Below are 23,940 nucleotides of genomic sequence, written 5' to 3'. Positions count from 1 at the left end.
GTAAATCAACTATATTCCAATAAAGAAATTTTTTTTTAAAGAATTCACTCCCAGACCAGTCCACACAAGTATGTTACTTAAGCAATGCTGCTTCCCCCTTCTCTTAGACTTTCTTTCTGCTCCTGAGATGTAACGCATACCCCTGCTTGCTGCCTGACAGTTTGTTATCACTGACACCCTGGATCTAAGAATAAACCTGATGATGTAAGGCTTGCTGTTGGGTTATGTGCCGACAGTTTCTTGGCGCAAACATGGTCGTAGTTCTCTCTCCTCTCTCTCTGGAGAGGCGGTCAGAACTGCTCAACTTAGAAGTTCTTAAAAGAATAGTTTCAACTCACAGAAGAAAGAGAATCTAAAGCCCAGAATCTTGATTCCAGCGGTGGGCGGTGGGGAGGGGGCATTTATCTGACAATGCTCTGTCCCGGGACCAGTTCAGTAAGTCACAGATTTCCTGACTTCAGCCTGTGAAAGGGGCAGGTTTTGTCTTAGGTAAATGTGCACCTTAGCCCTCTGGGGAGAAGACGGCTGGAAGACAGTGGTAAGGAAGACCCCTGTAACCGCAGCTCTGGTCGGAGTTCTGCTGGTTTCATCCCCTCCCCCGTTGCAGAAGGAGCTTTTCTCCGGACAGTTGTGTTATTGAAATGAAGTGAAGCAGTGGAGGGCTCCTTTGATGGAAATGCAAAGTTAAAAGGCCCCCACATTCCTCTGAGTGAAGCCCTGGAAACCACAGGCTTGTTTGAAGACAGGTGCTCAGCAGAGACCACTGACAGAGCTCCAGGCAGGGCCCCCAGCCCTGCAGGACAGATGCATGTGGATGAGGCTAAAACACACTTAGAGCGCAACACGTCACTACCCGGTGTGGGTTAGGAGAGTCAGGATAAAATGTCTGGGACGTGTCGGGGGAAGGAGAGGGCGATAGGGAAATAAGTAGTACTGCTTTACTATCTCTGGCTGTTAATAAAAGACGTTAATAGAAACCCAAAGAACAAAAAAGATCCTCATAGAATCATGCAAACAGCTTTAATGGGTAAAGACCTAGAGAAACTCAAATGATGGAAACTACCATTCCCCTGGAGCTCCCATCTTAGGTCAGGTTGTCGAAAGAGGATCATAAACTTTGGTTCCACATCTAACCTCCAAAGTCAAAGACTCACAAACTTGGGGTCTTGAGGCAAAATTTAAAGAGTTTCAGTTTCCTTCAAAAAAAATTTTTTTTCTAACAATTAAAGAGAAAAAATTAATGTTGGCACTGAGTCACCACCTACTGGCCACAGAGGAAAGTACAAGTGTTATGAACCTTGCTGATCACACTGTGAGGCTAAGGAAACAGCCAGACCCAAGGCAGGGAGATGAGTCAATGAAACAGACAGGATGGGGTAGCAATAACTTGTGGTCGGAAGGCAGAGAGAACTCCTTTTCTTAGTGTCCCCCGGCCATGAGAGGACCCTCGTCTACACATCCCAGGAGACTCCGGGAAGTCTTCACTGCAATCAGGATAACCAGGACCCCTGCACCTGGCTTCACGTCCCAATTAATCAACCTAAGAAGCACAAGAGGCCAGGACAGGGAAAGCGCTAGAAGAGACACCAGCAGCTTCAGTGGTTTCGTCTTCTGTACCCTGGGGAACATAATTTGATTGATCTGGACCTTTGTTCTCACGACCTGCAAGATGACATACCCAAACCATATATACAGCTTCGGTCTGCTGGTTGGAAAGTGCAGATGCAGTGAGATCCCCTGAATTCCTCTTTCTTCCTGCTTCCGCTGGGCATGTGTGCAGAGCATCGCCCACGGTCCTAGTAACAAGACACTCAGGACATGAAGGACTGGCAACACGCAACTTTATTAAGATTTAAACAGAGAAGATGCTTCTGCATGTTAAACAAGTGTGGAACCGAGTGGCTTGCTGGGGGCACCCGGTACCACCTATGCTGACACACCACTGGGGTGAGGGGGTATCCCAGGGTCTGCAGCTCGGTGCGGGGTGCTCCCCTGCTATGGTCTGCGGGCCCCACAGCCCCAGTACTTTACTTCTTAAATTCTTCCCTTGAAATTAGGATGAGCTGCCCTGGAGGGAATAAGACAGCTAGACTTATAAACCTAAGGGTATTCAGGGACCAAGATGGGTTGTCTCCTGTGACCGAGGAAACCCTGAAATCCTCCAGAGCACTCAGGAGTAGTACTTCCGTTGTTCTGGAACGTACAGGCAGAGACGTTTCCCTACCATGGCAGGCGCAGGAATGGGATCTTGGATCCAGGACAAATTTTGGAGTGATGGGCTATGAGACACAGCACAACAGACCCCAGAGCAAAACCACAAAGCAGCATTATTCTGCAGTAAAAAAACAAATCCAGGAAGTAGGAAGAGAAAACTATAGGAAAAAAAAAATAAAAACCACTACCTAAGTACTTGGAAACAGGGCATTAGAGAAAAATTGTAGGGTTGGAGAGCACAAAGTCTTCATTTCTCTCCATGCACAGAGCAGAGTACAATATCGCATCATAAACTATAATTTTAAAATACCTGTCTGATCTATAAATATCGGAATGGGTGATGGGCACACTGAGCTGAATGGAAAGCTTCCGGCTGCGGAGGCCTGCAGACCACCTTCAGGGCCGTGTTTCCTGAACCGGGCCGCACAGGCGCAACAGGACCCATCTTCCTACATCGGTTTTATTCAACGACTGAAGGGATCTGGGGAGGGGGGGCGGGTCTTAAAAACAAACATGGACTGGTCAATATATTGCTAATAAATAGATTATACAGGGGGGGGTGCAGAACAGAAGACACTCTGAGGAAATGCCGTTACTGGACCTGCCCCCAGGACTGGCCGCTCCTATCAGCGTCTGGCTGAGAGTGACCTCGGGAAAGCGTGCCAACGGGAAGGTCAGGCTCCAGCCCCCAGGGAGCCCCCGACCGACATGGACGAGGACACACAGCCTGCCCTGGCGCCGAGGGGAGCAGCCATTCTGTGAAGGAGTGGAGCTGTTTGGCGAGGGGTGGGTCAAGGAAAGAGGTATTTGAGACCACCGCCCCCCAGGGAGCGGGCGGGGCACCGTCTCACCGGAGAGGGCGGCTCTGCAAGCTGGTGGGAGCGGCGTCCCAGCCTCTGAGGGAAAAGTCTCATCCTGCTGGGGCTTCCATGTCAGCAGGGGGCTCCGATTTAAGAAGCTTCCAGTTTGCTTCTAGAAGTACAGATCTTTATGCTTGTATACAAACAGAGGGCTCAGAAGGAAACTCACTCCACTCCGTTCCTCCCAGCCCCTCCTGGGGGTGGAGATGGGTGCCCCTCTCTCTTCACTTTAATGGGAGTGCACACACTCCATGCCTTCTCCCTGCCTTCCTCTACTAACATTCGTTTCCTTCCAAGTGCGCTCTAATTCTTTTTCCCCCTGGGGTTAAAAAACAAAAACAAAGAAGTCTTCCCTTGGCTGAAGAAAATTACAGCCGAACAAGTAACAAACGCTGGTCTTTTCCTGGGGTAACCCCGTTACAAAGTTACAAACAGTTCAACACGCAGTCAGGTACCTCCAGCTGCCTCTGCTCTGAGAACTGGGTTGGAGATGCTGGTGGGTGGGTCCTGCCCCGGCCCCCCGGCGACCCTGTCTCCCTGGATTCGCTCCTCGGTGCTGAAGGCTAAGGAAAACGGGAGCCAGTGGGTCCAGAGGGGTCACGGACCTACGAGCCAGGCTGATGGGTTTTACTTCTAGACAGGTTAAGAAATGAAAAAGTGTTCGTGACCGTCTGCTTTGCGAAATTCTCGCTTCAGGTTCGAACTTGGAACTTCCCAGCTTTGGTCATGTACTTTATGCCCTTGAAGGGTTTGTACTTCTCTCCATACATATCCAGACGATTCACTTTGAGGCCTGCAAGGAAGGAAGGTAAGCGTTATTCCAAAGAAGCAGATAGCATAACTGGTTAATTCACGTCAACTCAAAGAGCTTCGAGGGCTGGAGAAAGTTGTAACCGTGTTCCGGAAAATGTGTGTGTGCTCAGTCACTCAGTTGTGTCCAGCTCTTTGGGATGTTACGGATCCTTTGGACCATAGCCCGCCAGGCTCCTCTCTCCATGGGATTCTCCAGGCAAGAATACTGGAGTGGGTTTCCATTTCCTTCTCCAAGAGATCTTTCCAACCCCGGGATCGAACCCGAGTCTCCTGCATCTCCTGTATTGCAGGCCAATTCTTTACCATTCCGCTACCTGGGAACCTACACTTAATTATGTCACTTGAACACAGCTGACAGATTCTTCACCCCTGGAACATAGGCTGAAAATAAAAACCTGCGCCAATAAAAAGCCAGCCAATGAGATCTGTCCCTGTGGTGCAAAGGGCAGAAAGTTATATGCAGGCTGAAACGAGGGTAAGAAAAAATAAGACCACTCCAGATTTTTCTCAAAGTTATGGGGTTGAACATATGAATTCATAACAACAAAATTAAGAAATTCATGATCAAATAAAAGTATAACTGAATGAATAAACTAATGATGAAAAGTGATGAATTAATTCTTCAGTGCTTCTTAAATATTCTCACTGGACTAAGAAAAGAACATTTTATACTATTCAGAGCTTTAAAGTTTATTAAGCATTTTAAGATGAAAAGAGCTTATCGTTTAAAGGAATTCTAATCATTTAAACTAGATGTGATCCATTGGTAAAGAAAACAAGAACTTCATATAAAGCTGAAGTCATCTCCTATCCATCTGAAAGGGTCATTCTAAGAATTAAATAAGAAAATAGATGAAAAGAGCTTAAGTTAGTGCCCGGCACGTAGTAGACACCTGCAGAGAGGTAACAAGTCTTGATATCACCCTGGGTGGTGGGGTGTAAACTATAGTTGATAACTCAGGTCAGCAAGCGTCCCACGTGATCACAGCACACGTGAAATCTTCTGAAACTGGGGGAAAGGTGGGGAATTCTCTTCATTCACCGGCTGAGATTGCAGACACATCCCCGTGCTGAAGACCCGGGGTGGCCCAGCCAGCGCCCCCAGGGTGACTCAACAACGGCTCACGAGCACTGCCATCTCCAGTACTGAGGGAGGGTCACAGACTTCCTCCAGAAATGGGCTGGGAAAGATCTGACTAAAGATCACATATCAGCTAACAAAACCCAACTCTGTGGACAGGGAGCAGCCGGGGGGACTTTGTGACATCACCACCTTGGGCCCCCACCCACCCCCAACCCTGAGCTGGGCGTCACTCACCAGAAATGGCCAGTTGCTGGATCTTAAACTGCAGGTTGATCGTGGGGTTCTCATCTGGTTTGGAAGCTCCGGCCTGGAGACTCATGGTTCCCTTCAAACTTGGGAGCTTCTGGGGATTTATTTTCCCTACATCCCAAGACAGCATCTCCAAAGAGAGAGAAAAGAGGAAGTTTTGGTGGCAACTACACCTGAGACGCCTGAGCTCCCTGTGTTCCTATGACCTCCTGGGGGTTCCCCAGAAGAGAATGCTCCTTGTTACTGTGAATTATCTCGGTGTCCTCAACCACGTCCCTTTCGTCAAGCTTGCCTTTCCACAAGACAGAAAGGGGTGCTGCAGAGCTCCTGCTATTTCAAACACGGGCATCTCGAACCTCCTGTGTATCCTCCTACCTTGGTGACTGGGTCAAACGTGTGTGTCCCCTGAGACGGCGTGAGGCTCATGTTCAGGACGCCTCTGGGCATCTGGCTGGTGACGGTCACCCCCTCTATGGTCTTCCCCATGGTCTGCTTAGGCCCCACCGTTATTTCAAAGCGGCCGAGTGAGCTACTGTCCCGGAAGCTGATGTTATGTTTAACGTACACTGGAATCGCCACCAGGCTGGAAAAGAGAGGAGACAAAAAGCCCACATCGTCAACGTACCGGAAAAACGGCCACTTTTCCCTTTTCTGTTCTGTTGGCAGCTTTCCCTCCCTCACCTCCGTCCTTGTTTTACAGAGTATGCAGAGAAAAACCCTCTAGACGGCTTTGATCGTTTTCTTTCTGTAAATCTAAGATGTTGATTAGTAAGTCAACTAACTCTTCTAACGACTCAGAATGAAATCAACAAAACCAAAGAGCAGACTCGGTGGACTCTGAGGAAAAGGCATGGCAAACAGAAATCACATTTCCGTGTTTTAACGTTTTGCATGTGACCAACAATTATTTGCACTTGGGAGAGTAACATTCATACCTCATGGGGCTTTTACAAATTCTTGAGAGTGCTTTTAACTTGACTTTAATCCTTACAAAAACCCCTAAGGGATGGGGTCGGCATGATCTGACAGAGAAACTGCAGGCTGATACTACAGTTGTAACCATCCTTGGCATCTGTGGAGCACTACTTCCTGAGGCCAGCATGACCCTACAGGTTTTCCCTCGATTACTCATTTAATCCTCCCCATAAGTATGAGGCAGGCATTGCTTCTGTCCTGATGTCATTAATACTGATGTCCTTATACTTAACCGAGGTTAACCATTCAATAACTTGCCAAGGTCATGTATCATCAGTACTGCAGGTGGGGCTTAAGTACGGGCAGTCTGATTTTAGAGCTTCCGCTCTCAAGCACTCAGATATTTCCCCAAATTATTTATTCCGAATCCCACAGGAAGGCCTCAGTGGCCGAGAGGTCCAAGGCTCTCTTCAATCTACACATCTACTCTATGCTGCTGCTGCTGCTAAGTCACTTCAGTCGTGTCCGACTCTGTGTGACCCCATAGATGGCAGCCCACCAGGCTCCCTGTCCCTGGGATTCTCCAGGCAAGAACATTGGAGTGGGTTGCCATTTCCTTCTCCTATGCATGAAAGTGAAAAGTGAAAGTGAATTCACTCAGTCGTGTCCAACTCTTAGCGACCCCATGGACTGCAGCCTTCCAGGCTCCTCTGTCCCTGGGATTTTCCAGGCAAGAGTGCTGGAGTGAGGTGCCATTGCCTTCTCCACATCTACTCTATGCCTTCCCCCAAAAGAACTCAGAGTCCATAGTAAAGAGAATGTTCAAGACCCAAAGTCACTGAATTGTATGGTTCTTCAGAGTACCACTCACTACTTTTTTGGGGTAAAAGGGACTGAAATACAGGTGTTCTCAGATTCCAATCTGAGGGAAAAACATTCCTGTTTAGGCACACAATAACAACAAAACTAACAGCAGCAAACGTAATGAGCACTTACTTTGTGCGGAAGCCACTATTTAGAGTTTCTTATTTAATCCTCATAACAAGGCACCTTTATTATTTTCAAGTTACTTATTACTTTACTGTTGATGTTTAGTCCCTCAGTCGTGTCCGACTCTTTTGTGACCCCGTGGGCTGTAGCCTGCCAGGCTGCTCTGTCCATGGGATTTCCCAGGCAAGAATGCTGGAGTGGTGGCCATTTCCTTCTCCAGGGGGATCTTCCGGACCCGTGGATTGAACCTGCGTCTCCTGCATTGGCAGGTAGATTCTTGCCCACTGAGCCACCAGGGAAGCCCCTTACTTCATTACATGTTACTTTCACTACTTCAGCTTTCCTAGATAAAGAAAACAGGCACGGGAAAGGAGAAACAACTCACCCGCGGTTACCTGATTAGTTACTAGGTAACTTCAGAGCCTGAGTTCTTCATCGCTGCGGATACTGTTTCCAAACACACACACGTGCACACACGCACACGCACACACTCTGCCCTCAGGTTCATGAGCTGCTTACTTCTGCGCGCTGACGTGGTAGGACAGCAGGCGGAAGTTGCCGTCTGGGGGGATGAAGGAGAGGATGCGCTCGGACTCCCAGCGCTTGAAGCGGACGCAGGGGTGGAAGCTGACATCGTCCAGCAGCCTGGGGTTCTGGGCAACATCAAGCAACAGCCACAGGTGGGAGTTAGAACCACGCGTCTTTAAGGAAAGTAACTTAGGTGCTGCTTTCATGAAAACACACGCACACATTCTGTTGTGACTCGGGGACATTCGAGGCCGCCTGTGAGCTTTGTGGCTGGCCCTGACCATCCCTTCCAGTTCCATCCCCTCCTGCCGCTCTGTCTTTCCAGAAGCATCTAACGTCCCAAGGACTAGATCTCCGGCCCAGGATTTTACCATGAAGGAAAGTGTCAGGTCGGGCATGCCGGTCAGCTTGACGCAGGCGTCGATCACCCCCTGGATCTCGGCCGTGATGGTGGACCCTGAGACAGGATGAGACAGGAAGAAGGTGAGACCCTTTCTGTCCTTCCCAACGAACTTGACTCCTTCCTCCCTCCTTAGCGTTCTCTTCCTCTCCCATCCCATTTCCTTCCTTCCTTCCTCCTCCCCTCCCCGTTCTTCATTCCTTCCTTCTGTCCATCCATCCATCCGAATCATCTACCCAATCCACCTGTCCTCGAAAACCTTTATCAACTGCACAGCAAGCACAAGACACTCTGATGAAGCAGCAGGGATAAAGACTGGTGAGACTGTTAGCCTGGAGGAGCTCTAAATCTAGTGCCAGAATCACACACATCGCTATCTTGACCAATGGTTTGGAACACTGAATTCACATCAGGGACTGCTCTCCCTGCAGGCACCAAGGACTTCCCTTGTGGCTCGGCTGGTAAGGAATCCGCCTGCAACGTGGGAGGTCTGGGTTCGATCCCTGGGTTGAGAAGATCCCCTGGAGGAGGGAAAGGCGCCCCACTCTGGTATTCTGGCCTGGAGAATTCCATGGACGGTATATTCACTTCACAGGCCCCCAAGGAGCTCTGATGTCAAATGGAACTGACACGTTGGTCTTCAGTTCACAGGCTCTCTCTCCTGCAGCCTCCAGTGACCACTTCTTTCTTTCAAGTGTTCCTTTCTCCTAACCCCTCCTATTTCCTGGTTTTCCTGCTCTTCTCCTTCTCCTGGTATGATCACACTGAAACTTGTTCATCTTTTCTATTGCTGATGGACATTTGGGACCCTTTCCAGTTTGGGGATAATACAAAAAGCTGCTGTGCCTACTTGGTTTTAAAGCCTCATCAGTTACTTTTCTTTCTTTATGCGTCTCAGTCCAGTCATCCTGAGCTATGTAATTTCCCAACAATGTTTCACTCTTCTTAAGAGTGTTTGCACCTGCTTTGCTCCCAGATCCGTGCAGCCTGTACTAACTCCTACTCATTCTACTGATGAAGCATGCCTGAGCTTTATACTTAGGTCTGGGTGGGAGGGGACCTCTCTTTTCCCCTTTCTCGCCCCCTCACTAGACTTTCAGGAAGCTTCCTGCAGCCACAGGCCCCGTCTTCATCACCATCACACACCCACCGCCTGGTGCTCAGCTACAGCACCATGGATTCTCCGTAAGCACTTGCTGGATAAATGAGTTCGCTCATGCAAAGAGAACTTTCTATAAATTTCCTCACTCTAAGGACTTGTAGTCGTGTTAACCTCTCTGAATGGATAGAAGAGACTATGACTCTCTGAATTTTAGTGATTAAACTTCAGGTCTGCGCTGACAACTGAGAGTCAAATACTTCCAAAAGGACATCTCATCAACAAGAGTTCAGTTTGTTACTTTTTCACTTGAGAGGATAAAAACCATTGAAAATGTGAGCCCAGCACGGCTCTACGTCATGTTTTCCCAAGGCTTTTCTTCAGCGTTGTTGAGGTATAGTCAACAAATAAAAGCTGTGTGTTAATACACACACACCCTGTGAAGTGATCACCATGATGAAGCTGACCAACACGTCCATTACCTCACACGGTTAGTTGGGATTTTGTGGTGAGAGCCCTTAAAATTTTCCCTTTTAGTAAATTTCAAGTAGACAATATACTTGTGAGGTGACACATGTGATAATTTAACTAGCTGGGGTAGGGGGGAATCCTTTCACAACCTACATGTAGATCAAATCACCATAATGAACATTCCGAATACCTTACACGTTTCTCAATTACACTCAATAACATGGAAAAGAAAGTAGACTGCGGTAGTCCCCGTGCTGCGTGGTGAATCTCCACAACTTCTTCATCGTGCAGAACTGAAGCTTGGCACCTTTCACCAACCTCTCCCCATTCCCATCCTCCCCACTCCTGGTAACCACCTTCTACTCTGCTTCTGCGGACCTGACTGCTGCAGACTCCACATATAAGGGGAGCCCGGCACTGGTCCATATCAGGTTTTTCCATGTGCAGTCATGGCACGTTTGTCCTTCTGTGTCCGGCTTCCTTCACCCAGCATCACGTCCCCTAGGTTCACCGGTGTTTTCACGGGTGGCAGGATTTACTTCTTCATATGGCCGAGTAACGTTCCTGTGTGTGAGGGTGTCTGCCGCACGTCTTCTTTATCCATCAGCCATCAACAGACACTTGGTTTGTTCCCACATCTTGGCTGCTGCCAACAATGCCGCTGTGAACACAGGGGTGCGGACGCCTCTTTGAGATGCTAACTCCATTTCCTTTGGATCTAGACCCAGGAGTGGGACTGCTGGATCATTAGGGAGTTTCAGTTTCTTGAGGCGCCTCCGTACTGCTTCCACAGCGGCTGCACCAACTTACATTTCCCCCAGCAAGTGCAAAGGGTTCCCCTTTCTCCACATCATTGCCAATGCCTGCTGCATCTTTTGTCTTCTTGATATGAGGTGCGAGTGATACCTCACTGTGGTTCTGACTTGCTTTTCCTGGATGACACTGAGCACCTTTTCATTTACCTGCTGGCCATTCGTACGGCTTTTCTGAAGTATGTCTCTTCGGATCCTCTGCCAAGTCACTTCACTTGTGTCCAACTCTTTGCGACCCCAAGGACTGTAGCCCACCAGGCTCCTCTGTCCATGGGGATTCTCCAGGCAAGAACACTGGAGTGGGTGGCCACGTCCTTCTCCAGGGGGTCTTCCCAACCCAGGGACTGAGCCCACATCTCTCAAGTCTCTCCTGCAGTGGCAGGCAGGCTCTTTACCACTAGTGCTGCTTTCAGATCCTATGCCCACTTTTTTAGTCAGATTATCTGGCTGTTTTTTTTTTTTTTTGCTATTGAATTGTTTAAGTTTCTCACATATTTTGGATATCAACCTCTTATCAGATATATGGTTTGCATACATTTCCTCTCATTTGCAGGCTGTCTTTTTCCTCTGACTGGTTCCTTTCTTGTATGGAGGCTTTTATTTTGATACAATCCTATTGGTCTAATTTTCCTTTTGAAGCCTTTGCTTTGGTATCATATCTTGAAAAAAAAAAAAAACCACTGCCCAGACCAGTGTCAAGAAGCTCTGTTCCTGTTTTCTACTAGTAGGTTTATGGTTTCCAGGTCTTACATTTAGGTCCTTAAAACGTTTTGAGTTGGATTTTGTGTGTGGTGTGAGATTAAGGGTGATTTTATTCTTCTACACGTGAACATCCAGTTTTTCCAACACCACCCCCTGCAGAGACTAGCCTTTCCCCATCGCATGTTCTTGGCACGCTTGTTGAAGACCAGTTGACAGATTTATTGCTGAGCCTTCTATTCTGCTTCACTGGTGTATATGTCTATTTTTATGACCTTACCGTACAGTTGTTTAATATTTGTTTTTAGTTTTGGCTGCACTGGGTCTTCACTGCTGCATGCAGGCTTTCTCCAGTTGTGGCGAGCAGAGGCTTCTCTCCAGTTACGGTGCATGGGCTTCTCATACAGTGGCTTCTCCTGTTGTGCAGCGCAGGCTCCAGGCACGCAGGCTTCAGTACTTGTGGCACCGGGGCTCAGTAGTTGTGGCTTGAGGGCTTAGCTCCCTTCAGCAAGTGGGACCTTCCGGGACTAAAGACTGAACCCGTGTCCCCTGCATTGGCAGGTGGATTCTTAACTGCTGGACCACTAGGAAGTCCACCTTACAGTTCTGATTACCATAAGTTTATAATATATTTTGAAATCTAGAATTGTGAAGTCTCCAGGTTTATTCTTGCTCAAGACTGCTTTGGCGATTTGAGGTTTTTGTGGTTCCATACGAGTTTTGTTTTTTCTATTTCTATAAAGAATACCATTGAGAGACTAATGTGGATAGCATTTGGGATTCTGATGAGGATGTCTTTGGATATTTCAAACATTTTAACAACACCGATTCTCCCAATCCATGAAAATATAGCATCTTCCCATTTATTTGCTCTTTATTTCCTCCATCAACGCTTTGTAATTTTCAGGGTGTAAGTTTCTTTGGTTCAGTTTATTCCTAAGTATTTTATTCTTTTTGTTGCTACTGTAAATGGGATTGTTTTCTCAGTTCCCTTTTTGGATAGTTTGTTGTTTGTGTACAGAAACATCACCGTACAAGGTCAGTGTACAAAACGCTGTGCAAGTTTGTGTACAGAAACATACTGATTTTGTATCCTGCAACTATATTACATTTATTAGTTCTCACAGTGTTAGGCTGGAGTCTTTAGAGTTCCTACATGTACGATCACATCATCTATATCATGACATTTCAGTCCAGTTCTAATACACAATGCTTGACACAAAGTAGACTCTAAGTTAAATAAATGGCCTTAAATGGGGGACAATTCTGATAATGAGCGAGCACTGTCTGAAGGGGGCCTCTATTTTCACAGTTCTGTAAACAGGCTGCAAGCACCCACCTGATTTGTCAATGATGGCATCAATCTCTTCAATCACATCAAAATAGGCCTCATTGTTGGTGTATTTCACCCCCGTTCGTCGCCAAGGTACCACGGACAGCTGCCCAGTGGGCAGCTGGTCGCCCACGTTGGTGCTTCCTGAGACAATGAATATTGTAATTAGATGAAACCAATTACCTAATAACCAGAGAGCACGTCCCTAAAAGTTCCTATGCATCCACTATTTACATGCTTACTTGAAGAAGTTTTCCAAAATAAAGATTATAGTTTTCCCAAATTCCATCTTGGTAAACTAGTCCATTTAAAACACTTGTCCCCAGTTGGTGTGCCTCCTCAGGCAGAATACAGGTAAAAAAGTTACCTGAGAAACAGATAGCATATTATTTTGGTTTTGAAAGTAACCTGAACTCGGTCTCTCAAATTCCCCAATGGCTTGCAGCTTAAATAATGCATTGGGTTTCAGTAGGGATGGTAATCCACATATTGATATAAAAATTTCATGGGTAAAAACCGTATTCTAACTCGTTTTAAAAAATTCCACCTGTCCATACATTATCCATCTCACTAAAGAAGATAAAAATACATATATACACTGTATGTTAAAAGTGATTATGAGCTTATTTCATGTTCTCTGTGCTTTTCTGTATTTCTGACCTTCTACAATAATCATGTGCTGCTTCTATAATCAGGAGGAAACCTGATGATTATTAAAGATTCGGTTATTTTATTTTTCGGCTGTGCTGGGCCTTCCTTGCCGTGCGTGGGCTTCTCACTGCAATGGCTTCTGTTGCAGAGCACAGGCTCTAGGCCACGCAGGCTCTAGGCCACGCAGGCTCTAGGCACGCAGGCTCTAGGCCACGCAGGCTCTAGGCACGCAGGTTCTAGGGCACGCAGGCTCTAGGCATGCAGGCTCTAGGCCACGCAGGCTCTACGCATGCAGGCTCTAGGCCACGCAGGCTCTAGGGCACGCAGGCTCTAGGCACGCAGGCTCTAGGCCACGCAGGCTCTAGGCCACGCAGGCTCTAGGCATGCAGGCACAGCAGTTCTGGTGCATGGTCTTAGTTGTTCCATGGCACGTGGAATCTTCCCAGACCAGGGGTCTAACCGGTGTCCCTTGCATTGCAAGGCACATTTAAAACCACTGGACCATAACGGAAGCCCAGGGAAAATTCCTTTTAAAAGGAGAACAGTTTATTCTGTCATTGAAATCAGAATATTTTCTACACACACACAAGTTTTATTTTAGGTTATACTAAAGACTACAAAGAACGAAATGAAAGCATCTGGACATTTGAGATCCCCAAAACAAGCACTCGAAACAAGGCACACCAGAGGACTAAGCCACACGCAGGATGGCGGCCGCCTCCCGTGGGGCCCCTCCCGTACCTGTGATGGTGTTGACAACAGTTCGAAGGATGGTGGGCGGCTTTATCAGTTCTTTGAGGATGTTCGACTCGGTAGCCAGTGGAAACCCATTGTCCAGCATCTCTTCCAGCACCTCGTAAACCACAACCACATTGTCTTTTATCACTGGCTCCGAACAGACTCCAAAATAATCCTGATGAAGACACAATACATACATTTATCACTCAAGAGACTGTGATGGTGAAGGAACGCGCCCAGAGATTATCAAGTAATGTCCACCTGTGTTCACGCAGCGTTTCTGGGACCTTCTTCTACAATAAGGGGATGAAGCATAACCCTGGTTCTCTTAGGCAGCCCAGTTTGGTGGAAAGAAAACTAGACTAGATTATAACGCAAGTATCATTAATAACTTCTTTCATATACTAAAGTGAGTCATTTAATCCCTTTGGGTTAGTTTCTTCAACTAATATGAAGAATACAAAACTGAGTCTAGACTATTACGTGGTTTTGAACATGAATTTGAATGAACTATGTGAGATAATAATATCTGATACAATATATCCTGGACCCCCAAATTTTTAACTCTTACTGTTGTGCTATTCCTCAACATTCATGAAGCAAAAAAGAACTGAGAGAAATGAAATGAGGGGTGTGAGCTAGCACACCAGAAAATCTCTTTGGATCATCCTTTTTCTAAGATGCTAGGATTCTAATAACACTTTGTCCCTTTATTAAGAAAGGCTAAACTTAGACACTAAATTATGTGGGTTGTGGGGAAAGCACTGAATTCCAAATCAGAAGGCCTGGGTAATAATCTTAATTGTCACCTACTAGATTAATTCATGGTAACTAATTAGGTCTCGATGTCTCTAATAGTATAATCTGGATAATACCATGCATGGACGCACAGGGTTGTAAGAACTAAGCATGACGGATTAAATGAGAACATGTATGAAAGTGCTTTGTAAACTATAAAGCGCCATGTAAACTCTGATGCACCATGATGAAATGATGCAGAGAGAAAGGCCTGTAGGCACCTGGCGTGCCCTTCTTGACAATGTCCGTGCTTCTGCTGCTGGGCCGTTCAGATGGTCAGACAGTCCTCAAGAATTCATCCATTGATGGGAAATGCACCCCTTTTGAGAAAGTCCATTCTATTCATGGGCAGTGCTGATCCTTAGAAAGTCCTTTCTTTGGCTAAACTGAAACCTGCTTCCTAGATATGCCTTACAGAACAAGGCTGTGTAACAGCCCCACAGAGATCAGAGGCCCAGGACAACATTTGCCTTCAATTCTTCTTCTCAGGGCCAAACTCCCTGTTTGGTCCTGCTACTGGTCATGCTACGGTAAGGCCTCTAGATTGTTTAACTTTCTTGCCATTTCTTTGGATTTTTCCTAATTTTCTAATAGTTTCCTCAAATGATGACATCCAGAACTGAACACAGACTCCAGAGGTGACCTAAATTACGTCAGGATGATGTCAACCCTCAGACACATTCCAATATCCAAGAGCACTTAGGAGTCAGGAACGTGAATTACGTCAGGACGATGTCAACTCTCAGACACATTCCAATACCCAAGAGCACCTAGGAGTCAGGAACGTGTTTCTAAAACAAAAAGATTTTTTCTTTAAAAAATGAAGATTGGAGGAGGAAAAAAAGCTACACATTTCCTTCTCATGAGTGATTTCATTTTGAAAAATAAAACTCCTCATTGGAGAAAAGGGAATCCTCCTACATTGTCAGTGAGAATGCAAAATTGGTATAGCCACTACAGAGAACAGTATGGAGGTTCCTTAAAAAGTAAAAATAGAACTACCATATGATCCAGCAATCCCATTCCTGGGCATATACCCAAACAGAACTGTAATTCAAAAAGATACATGCACCCCTATGTTTATAGCAGCACTATCCACAATGGCTGATACATGGAAGCAACCTAAGTGTCCATCAGCAGATGACCGGATAAAGATGTGGTGCATCTATACAATGGAATACCACTGGGGCATAAAAAAGAATAGAATAAGGCCATTTGCAGCCACATGGATAGACCCAGACCTTATCATACTAAGTGAAATAAGTCAGTCAGAGAAAGACAAATATCGTATATCACTTCTATTGGAGAAGGAAACCGCAACCTGCTCCAGTATTCTTGCCTGGAGAATCCCATGGAGAGAGGAGCCTGGCAGATTACAGCCCATGAGGTTGCAAGAGTCGGACACAACTTAGTGACTAAACCATCACTTATATGTGGAATCTAGAATACAGCACAAAGGAACTTATCTACGAAGCAGAAACAGATTCACAGACGTAGAGAACAGACTTGTGGTTGCCAAGGGGGAGGTGAGGTGCGAGAGAGATGGATTGGGAGGTTGGGATCAACAGATACAAACTACTATATGGAGAACGGATAAACAACATGGCCCTACTGTAGCCCAGGGAACTAATAATATAGTCAATATTCTGTGATAAACCATAGTGGAAAACTATGGAAAATGTGCATATACATACATATATATATATAAAACTGAATCACTTTGCTATACAACAGAAATTAACATGACACTGCAAATCAACTATACATCAATAAAATAAATTTTTAAAAACACCTCCCTTGCTTTCCTAATTAGGGAGAATGTGATTTTATTAATCAGCAGCTGGAAGGGGACAGTGCTATAGCAACGCGTGTGCACTTCCACAGCAGGGGCTCCTCCGTCACAGCCCAGCACCAGAGAAAGAACAGAAGCCAGAGAACACACATCACATAAGACATTCAAATCAGGATGCGTCCATTTAAAGACTTCTAACAAATTCTTCCAAACTGGCAAGCTGTGAAGTCCCAGCCTTCTAAAGCAGCCACTTCACTGTTTACCCCGATTCCTCTGTGGTTCCAAGTAGATTAAATAACTTTCTTCACTTCCTCTCTTGTAATAAGTTACATAACATCACTATGGAGATACGGAGCGACGGTTAATGGGGTGAAATATCCCGTGTGGAAATCCTAACAAGGCCCAGGCTTGAGCAGCTGAAGATCATAACTGCTGGGTTCTTCTGCTTCTTCCACATACTGGGGTTTATAATTCTCAGGTTCTCACCGTGAGAAGGAGCTGATATGCCACTAAGAGTACTACCAGAAAGACTGAGGGGGGAAAACTTAAACATATGCTCATTCTTTGGAGATGAAAGCTGTTCCAAACATGTGACATATATTTATAAGAGCAAATGAAAGGACTCTTTTTGACTTGCTTTTTAATGTGTATCAGAAGGTCTGGGTCCTCCTTCTCCTCTCCAATCCCACAATGTCTGTATTCATGTGACTAATTCCGGACTTCACATGACACAGAAGTTAAACCAGAGGACCCTTGATTCTCATGTATCGTTGAGTTATGCAGATAACCACAACCATGAGAGGTGGAGCAATCTTTTAGGGAGAGGATGCCACTGTCTGGATCCAGAGTCTAGGCCACCTGAAATCCTGTCCCATAGCACGTGCTGACATCCTGGTACGACCAGCCCCCCGTGCCCCCAAGATCTCCAAATCTATTCCTGAAGGAAAAACTCCAGGTGAAAACTACATCTTGGAAAATGTACCCCTTAAATTTTACAGAAGTCCTAAGCTTGCAACAAGGTCCGTCTCTGGTACTCATACACTGTGGATGAGCACAAACTCAAGCTGAAGGGTGGGTTCCCAAATTAGCCTGCCGGGGAGAATGAAACAAGCATTATTTAGGTTCTTCTAGTTTAAAAAAATATATCTTTCCACACGCATCAGTTTTTGATGCAACTCAAAGCAATGCTGTTAACAATGGTTAACATCAAGTCTGCCATAAAAATAAAAAAATCGAGCCTCTCCTTTGGGGTTGGTCTGTTCCCACATCTCGGGAGTATACTATCTCAGCTGTCAGTTTAATAAAAGTTCTGTCTTCTTGAGCTGTCACTGAGCTGAAACTAGTCTGTTGTTTCAAATCCTTGCTATGACAAGACAAGAGCTGAGAAATCCTGCCTGCTTGAGCTATAATTAACCCGCCATTCCAAATCTTTGTTATGATGAGATAAGAACCAAGGGAGAGAAATAAACCGACCTGACAAAAGCCTTTAAAAAAACTGAAACTCCTTAGCTTTGTGAACAAAACGTAGGACAATTCCAGTCTCTAGAACTGAAATGACTTCATACAGTCATACTAAGTAGAGTGGCTTTCTCAGGCCACAGGTTCAAAACTGTATAGTCTGTCATTCAAGATACAACCCATTCAATAAACAGAAACAAGAATCTTATCAGATGGGAGAGGAAGTGAGCACTGTCAGAGTTGTGATTTCTTTTTTAGTTCCTTAAAGTGAATGCTGCTCAGTTATGTGCGACTCTTTGCAACCCCATGGACCAAACAGTCCATGGAATTCTCCAGGCCAGAATACTGGAGTGGGGAGCCTCTCCCTTCTCCAGGGGATCTTCCCAACCCAGGGATTGAACCCAGGTCTCCTGCATTGCAGGCAGATTCTTTACCAGCTGAGCCACAAGGGAAGCCCAAGAATACCGGAGTGGGTAGCCTATCCCTTCTCCAGGGGATCTTCCCGACCCAAGAATCAAACCGGGGCCTCCTGTGTTGCAGGCAGATTCTTTACCAACTGAGCTATCAAGGAAGCCCTTTTAGTTCCTTAACTGAGGCTGAAAACCATGGAAACAAAGCTACAAAGACACTTCATAAGGTCCACGGATGAACCTCCTCACATTCACGCACCTGAAACGTGTCCACCACCCGGTGGAGGAACTCGATGACAAACAGAGGTGGCACCTCCGTCTGGATCACAGCCACAAAAAAGATCTTGTGACGGTAAACACTTAAGAGATAGTGGTGCGGGGTGGGGATAACCGGAGGGACGTTCTCGGCCTCCGTCGCTCGCTCTTGTGCCTCGAAAAAGTAATCACAAACGGAACGGCTAACCACACTCTTCCAGTGTTTCTCCAGGAAAATATCCCCAGAGGAGTTGATCAAGAAAAGACTGTGAATCATGGTGGAGACTGTCAGTGAGCGAAGAGAGTCTTTTTCAGTCTGAAAGCCTCGGCAAATGCTCAGCCCTAAAAAAATAAGAGAAGCTATGGTCAACTGCAGTCAACCAAAGCCCCCTCCACATCCGTCCAGCAGCCCAAGCTTTCCTACCCATCTTTTAAGACTAGATTCAATCTTCCACCACTGCAGGAGTCAGAAGTGTCCCTCCCTAGGATCCCCAAGGGTAATTAACAGCCATCTCATTTGTCAGTTAATTATACACTGTACAGTTATCTTTAATACTGCCTGAATCATATTCATTTAAAATTCGACTTAATTTTTGAGTGTCTACTTTCTCAAGTGGACTAGGAGCTCCTGGAGAAAAAGAGACCTTGCCTCATGTTTCTGCTGCCTCCTTGCACAGCACCATCTCCTTGCATACAAGAAGGCTTCAAAGAACACGGAGGTGTTCCCTATATGTGGCAACAACTCACATATAAGAAATGGTTATGTTTGCATCATCTCATTTGGTAGCCATTGGCCAAACGGGGCCATTGAGCATCTGAAACGTGGCTAGTCCAAACTGAGATGTGAATAGAAGACACACACCAGATTTTGAAGGCTTTATATGGAAAAGCATTGTGTTTAAAGACTGACTCACCGACTTAGACAATAAACTTAGGGTTGTTGGCGGGAACAGGTTGGGGGAAGGACAGGGAGTTTGGGGTGGAGACTGTACACACTGCTATATTTAAAATGGATAACCAACAAGGACCTACTATATAGTACACGGAACTCTGCTCAATGTTATGTGGCAGCCCGGTTGGGAGGGGAGTTTGGGGGAGAATGGAAACATGTATATGTATGGCTGAGACCCTTCCCTGTTCACCTGAAACTGTCACAACATTGTTAATTAGCTATACTCAATACAAAAGAATTTTTTTAAATTTCAGACAGTTTACCAATAATTTAATATCAATTAATTAAATCAATTACTAATATTAACTTATAAATTTATTTAATATTGATATTTTGGATATACTGCATAAATATAAGCTATAACATTCTAATGTGGTTAGTAGAACATGTAAAATTACATAGTATATGGGTCCCTGCCTATTTCTACTGGACAGCGCTGATCACGGAATGGAGCTGTCCTGTGGTCTTTATTTACTCGGTCAGACCCCATTCTCTTAAGTCCTTGTTAAGCACAAAGCTCTGTATTAGATGCCTTTAAAAAAAAATCCCTCTGGGGGATCCCCCAGGTCCCTCAGGCGGCGGCATCTCTAATGCCAGTCACCGGAACGAGGCGGCCACGCTGGACCCCAGCTGTGGCCAGTCGGCGAACTGGTCCAGGTGGTCAAACTGCAAAGGCCTGCTGTTAACCAAGAGCCGCAGGGCGAGCTTAATCCCTCTGCCCGCGACAGGCCGGCGGGAGGGAGGGGGCGGCGGGGAGCCAGGCTGTGGGGGCGCATAGACTGCTGGCCAAAGCGGGTTATTTTTGCTCGGGTCGAGGGGAGGATAGAGGCCGCTTGGAGCCCGGGTGTCCACGGGCTGCACGATCCAAGGCTGAGAAGGGTCGCCCGTCCGCGCACCTGCGTCTCCACGGCAACACGGTCTCCTCCTCCGCCGACCACTCCGGCCGGAGTGGCCACCACCCCAGTCCGGGACGCGGCCCCTCGCATCTCCCCGCAGCATCACGCAGCTCCGAGGGTCGCTCCGGCCGCATCCCGTGACCCCGCGCCCCCGCCACGCGCCCAGCCCCACCCCGACCCGGGCGGTCCGCGCTCCTTACCCCGCTAGCTCTTCGCGGAGCCCACCTTGCGGCCGCGCGGACAGGCCCCGCCCCCGGGCGCCCCCAGCCCGCCCGCGACCCACGTCTGAAGGCTGCCGATTGGGCCTCGTCCTCCGCTCTGATTGACCGCGGGCCGCCGCTCGCCCTGTTCTCGGGCTCGAGCCCCCGATTGGCCCTGGCTCACGCTCCGTTAACCTCTGATTGGTGCCGCTCCGGGGCTCTGAGCCCTGATTGGCTGTCGCGAACCGCCTGCGGCCCGCCCGGCTCCACCTGGTCACCCAGTCACAAAAGGCCCCTGAGCGCTGCGAAGCCACCTGCGTAACCGCGGGATACGCCAGGAAGAGGATGCGGAGAAAGTGTGACTTCCAGGGCACGACTTACGGAACAGCATATCATAGATGATAAGTCGTGAGCAGCAATAACTGCTCTCTACCTAGCAATAACTGGTCTCCGTTAAACAAGTGCGTTTAAAAAGAAACGTGATGCCTTTTCACTTACGTACCTTGAGTAAAGGAGATGAGATTGGCTGTGCAACGCCGTGTCCAGAGCTCTGGAGCTGAATCCAGAAGGCCTCTTCCAGCCCTAGCTGAACCGCCACCTGCCCGACCTTGGGCAAGGCCGTTCACCTTTCAGAGTCCCAGTTCCCAGATCTGAAAATGTGAGGGTTGGGCAGTTCTTTCTCCAAATTGCATTGGATCTCTGATGATTTAAGTTTGGCTTCCCCAGAAAAGCATGCAATGGAAGTCAAAAGATTCAAGTTCAGTTAAACGAAAACTTACTTGTTATGCGGGATGGGATGTGGAAAGGGTTTGCCGTGGCGTCTGGACATTGGATATATTCAATAAGATGGTCAACTGTGGTGATGCTGGTTGTGATCTGAACGAGGAGGGAGTTACCCTGCCGGTGCTTTGGTTTTCACTTTGAGTGGCAGCTTCTGACGTGGGCCCATGATAAATGTTTATTGAAGGTGACGTGGGTTGTTCTTTGCAATACTTGCTAAGGGCAGATATTTGGCTACTTTTGAACTAAACAGGAGAGAAAATCCCAACTCAAAATGGCTGTGTGATGAGGAGTCCTATTAGGTTATGGGCTCTGGTGCCAGAGTGCCTGGGTTTGAATCCTGCTCCAACATTTATCAGCTATGTCCTTGAGAAGGTAGCTTAACTTCTCCAAACTTCAACTTGCTTACTTCTCAAAAAAAGAAAGTAATAGTACCTACCTCAGTAAGTTGTGGGGATTCAATTAGAAAAGTGTTAGCAATGGTTACTAGTTAGGAAGCCGCACAAGATACAGTTCCACACAGTCCTTAAGCAGCGTGTATGTTTCACGTGCAGAGCTGCTGTCACTGCTGCAGGCGTTTCTCACTCTTTCACTGAACTAATGTTTGCTAAGAGCCTCCCATGTATCAAGCCCCATGTCTGGGAAGGTGCAGTGAGCAACATTACAGGCCCAGTCTCTTGTCAGAGAGCCTAGCTGGAAAAACAAATGAGAAGCAATTACAAAAGGCTGTGGGGCTTCCCTGCTGGTCCAGTGGTTAAGAATCTGCCATGCAATGCAGGGGACGCGGGTTCGATCCCTGAGAACTAGGATCCCACGTGCCGTAGAGCAACAAAGCCCTCAAGAAGCAACTGACGACACATGTTCTGGAGCCTGTATGCCACAACTAAAGAGCCTGTGTGATGCTGTGAAGATCTCACGTGCTGCAACTAAGATCCAATACAGCCAAGTAAATATTGAAAACCAAATGAAAGATTTAAACAAATGAAAAAAACGGTGTGATGAGCTAGGAGCACGTGGGGAGCAGGCATTGCTGGTGGAGGGAATAGACTTAGAGCCAGGGAAATCCATCTAAACTAACACTTGAAAAACAAATACTGACGGATTCCATCAAGGTGGAAGGGCAGAGAAGAGTGCATGTGGAAAGCTCTAGAGACGAGAGAGTTAGCTTTAGCTGAGTTGGAATGGGATAAAGAGTGCAGGTTTTTTTTTCTTAAATGAGATTAGTGGGTAAGTAAGAGCCAAGTGGCTGTGAGTTTTGTAATAATTGTTTGCTTTTATTTAGTTTCTTGAAGTACAGTTGATTTACAGTGTTGTGTAAATTCCCTCTGTACAGCAAAATGATTCAGTTATACATATGTAGCCTGGAGAAGGAAATGGCAACCCACTCCAGTATTCTTGCCTAGACAATCACGTGGACAGAGGAGCCTGGCTGCTGCAGTCCATGGGGTCACACAGAGTCAGATGCAATTGAAGCAATTCAGCAGCATACATTGGAGAAGGAAATGGCAACCCACTCCAGTGTTCTTGCCTGGAGAATCCCAGGGACGGGGGAGCCTGGTAGGCTGCCATCTATGGGGTCGCACAGAGTCCGACACGACTGAAGCGACTTAGCAGCAGCAGCAGCAGCATACATATATAGACATTCATTTTCATAGTCTTTTCCATTATGGTTCATCATAGGATACTGAGTATAGTTCCCTGTTCCATATAGTAGGACCTTGTTATCCACCTATTCTGTATAGAATGGTTTGCATGTTAAGTTATAAAACCTTGCACCTTTAGTAGCCATCCAAATGGAGATGTTGGAAAGAATCTATGAGTTTAAGGTCTGGGAGAGAGGTCTGAGCTAGAGACATAAATTTAGAGTTGTCAGGATGTGGACAGTCAGTCACGGGACCATTGAGATGATTCAGGGAGTGAGCACAGAAAGAGGAGAGGCCCAGAGTCGGGGACTCCAAATTAAGGGTTCATGGAAGAGAGGCAGACCCAGCTTCCTCTGATCCTCCCAACTACCCTAAAACGAACCATGGCTCTGATCCCCTTTTTACAACTGAGAAAGCTGCAGGGAGTGTGTAAGTGACTTGCATAAGGTCAGGTAAGGAGATGGGTGGCAGAGCTGGGATTCAAGCGTGCAGGGAGGTCTAAGCCGTGTGCCTCAAGGTGCCCACTTCCTGTCCTCTCGGGACCCCGAGAGCCCACTGTGGGACGTTAAGTGGGAGAGTGAAAGGCCTTCAGACTTTCATTTCAGAGACACCATGCATATAGATGAATTAAGCAAGGCCAAGCTTGGGGACAGGGAGGTAATTTAGGTACTGCAGTAATCCACATGAGAGATATGTGACTGCAGCCATGGTGGGGATTTGGAGAGAAGTGAACAAATCCCAGTGACAGGTAAAGGATAGAGATCCGGGTTGAAACTAACTGGGAGTGAGTAGTGTGGAGAGTAGACATCAAAGATGATCCATAGGTTTCTGATCTGGGCAACCACGTTGATGAAAGTGTCATTAGTTGAGATGGGGATCCTTGGAAGAAAGGCACTCCAA

At 46.8% G+C, this 23,940-nt stretch overlaps 1 protein-coding gene across 2 annotated transcripts; it reads right to left on the bottom strand.

The window, feature by feature from the left end:
• Nucleotides 1-1,824: 1,824 nt before the first annotated feature.
• AP3M2 (adaptor related protein complex 3 subunit mu 2) lies at nt 1,825-20,762 on the bottom strand. 2 transcript variants are annotated; one of them, XM_027529995.1, is made up of 9 exons: nt 20,618-20,762; nt 18,574-18,911; nt 13,860-14,031; nt 12,474-12,611; nt 8,025-8,110; nt 7,645-7,778; nt 5,596-5,803; nt 5,206-5,350; nt 1,825-3,867 (listed from the first exon to the last, which is right to left on the bottom strand). In XM_027529995.1, exons 2-9 carry the CDS (start codon nt 18,844-18,846, stop codon nt 3,767-3,769), a joined length of 1,257 nt encoding a protein of 418 aa, XP_027385796.1. In that variant the 5' UTR covers nt 18,847-18,911; nt 20,618-20,762; the 3' UTR covers nt 1,825-3,766. The 2 variants fall into 2 exon arrangements, with proteins under 2 accessions (XP_027385796.1, XP_027385795.1); XM_027529994.1 differs by lacking the exon at nt 20,618-20,762 and adding an exon at nt 20,418-20,522.
• Between the last annotated feature and the right edge of the window lie 3,178 nt (nt 20,763-23,940).

The sequence above is a fragment of the Bos indicus x Bos taurus genome, chromosome 27, assembly GCF_003369695.1.
Source record: "Bos indicus x Bos taurus breed Angus x Brahman F1 hybrid chromosome 27, Bos_hybrid_MaternalHap_v2.0, whole genome shotgun sequence".
Taxonomy (NCBI): domain Eukaryota; kingdom Metazoa; phylum Chordata; class Mammalia; order Artiodactyla; family Bovidae; genus Bos; species Bos indicus x Bos taurus.
Note: the sequence above shows the minus strand (reverse complement) of the source record. Positions and strands in the feature narration are given on the sequence as shown.

Excerpts from the sequence above, each read along its gene's own strand:
- AP3M2 (XM_027529994.1), bottom strand. The coding sequence starts at position 20,520 with ATGCTGCGGGGAGATGCGAGGGGCCGCGTCCCGGACTGGGGTGGTGGC. Across the intron at positions 12,612-13,859 it reads TGTTGTCAACACCATCACAG|GAAGCACCAACGTGGGCGAC; the intron begins GTACGGGAGGGG and ends TCATTGTCTCAG. Across the intron at positions 7,779-8,024 it reads ACCTGACACTTTCCTTCATG|AACCCCAGGCTGCTGGACGA; the intron begins GTAAAATCCTGG and ends GATGTTGCCCAG.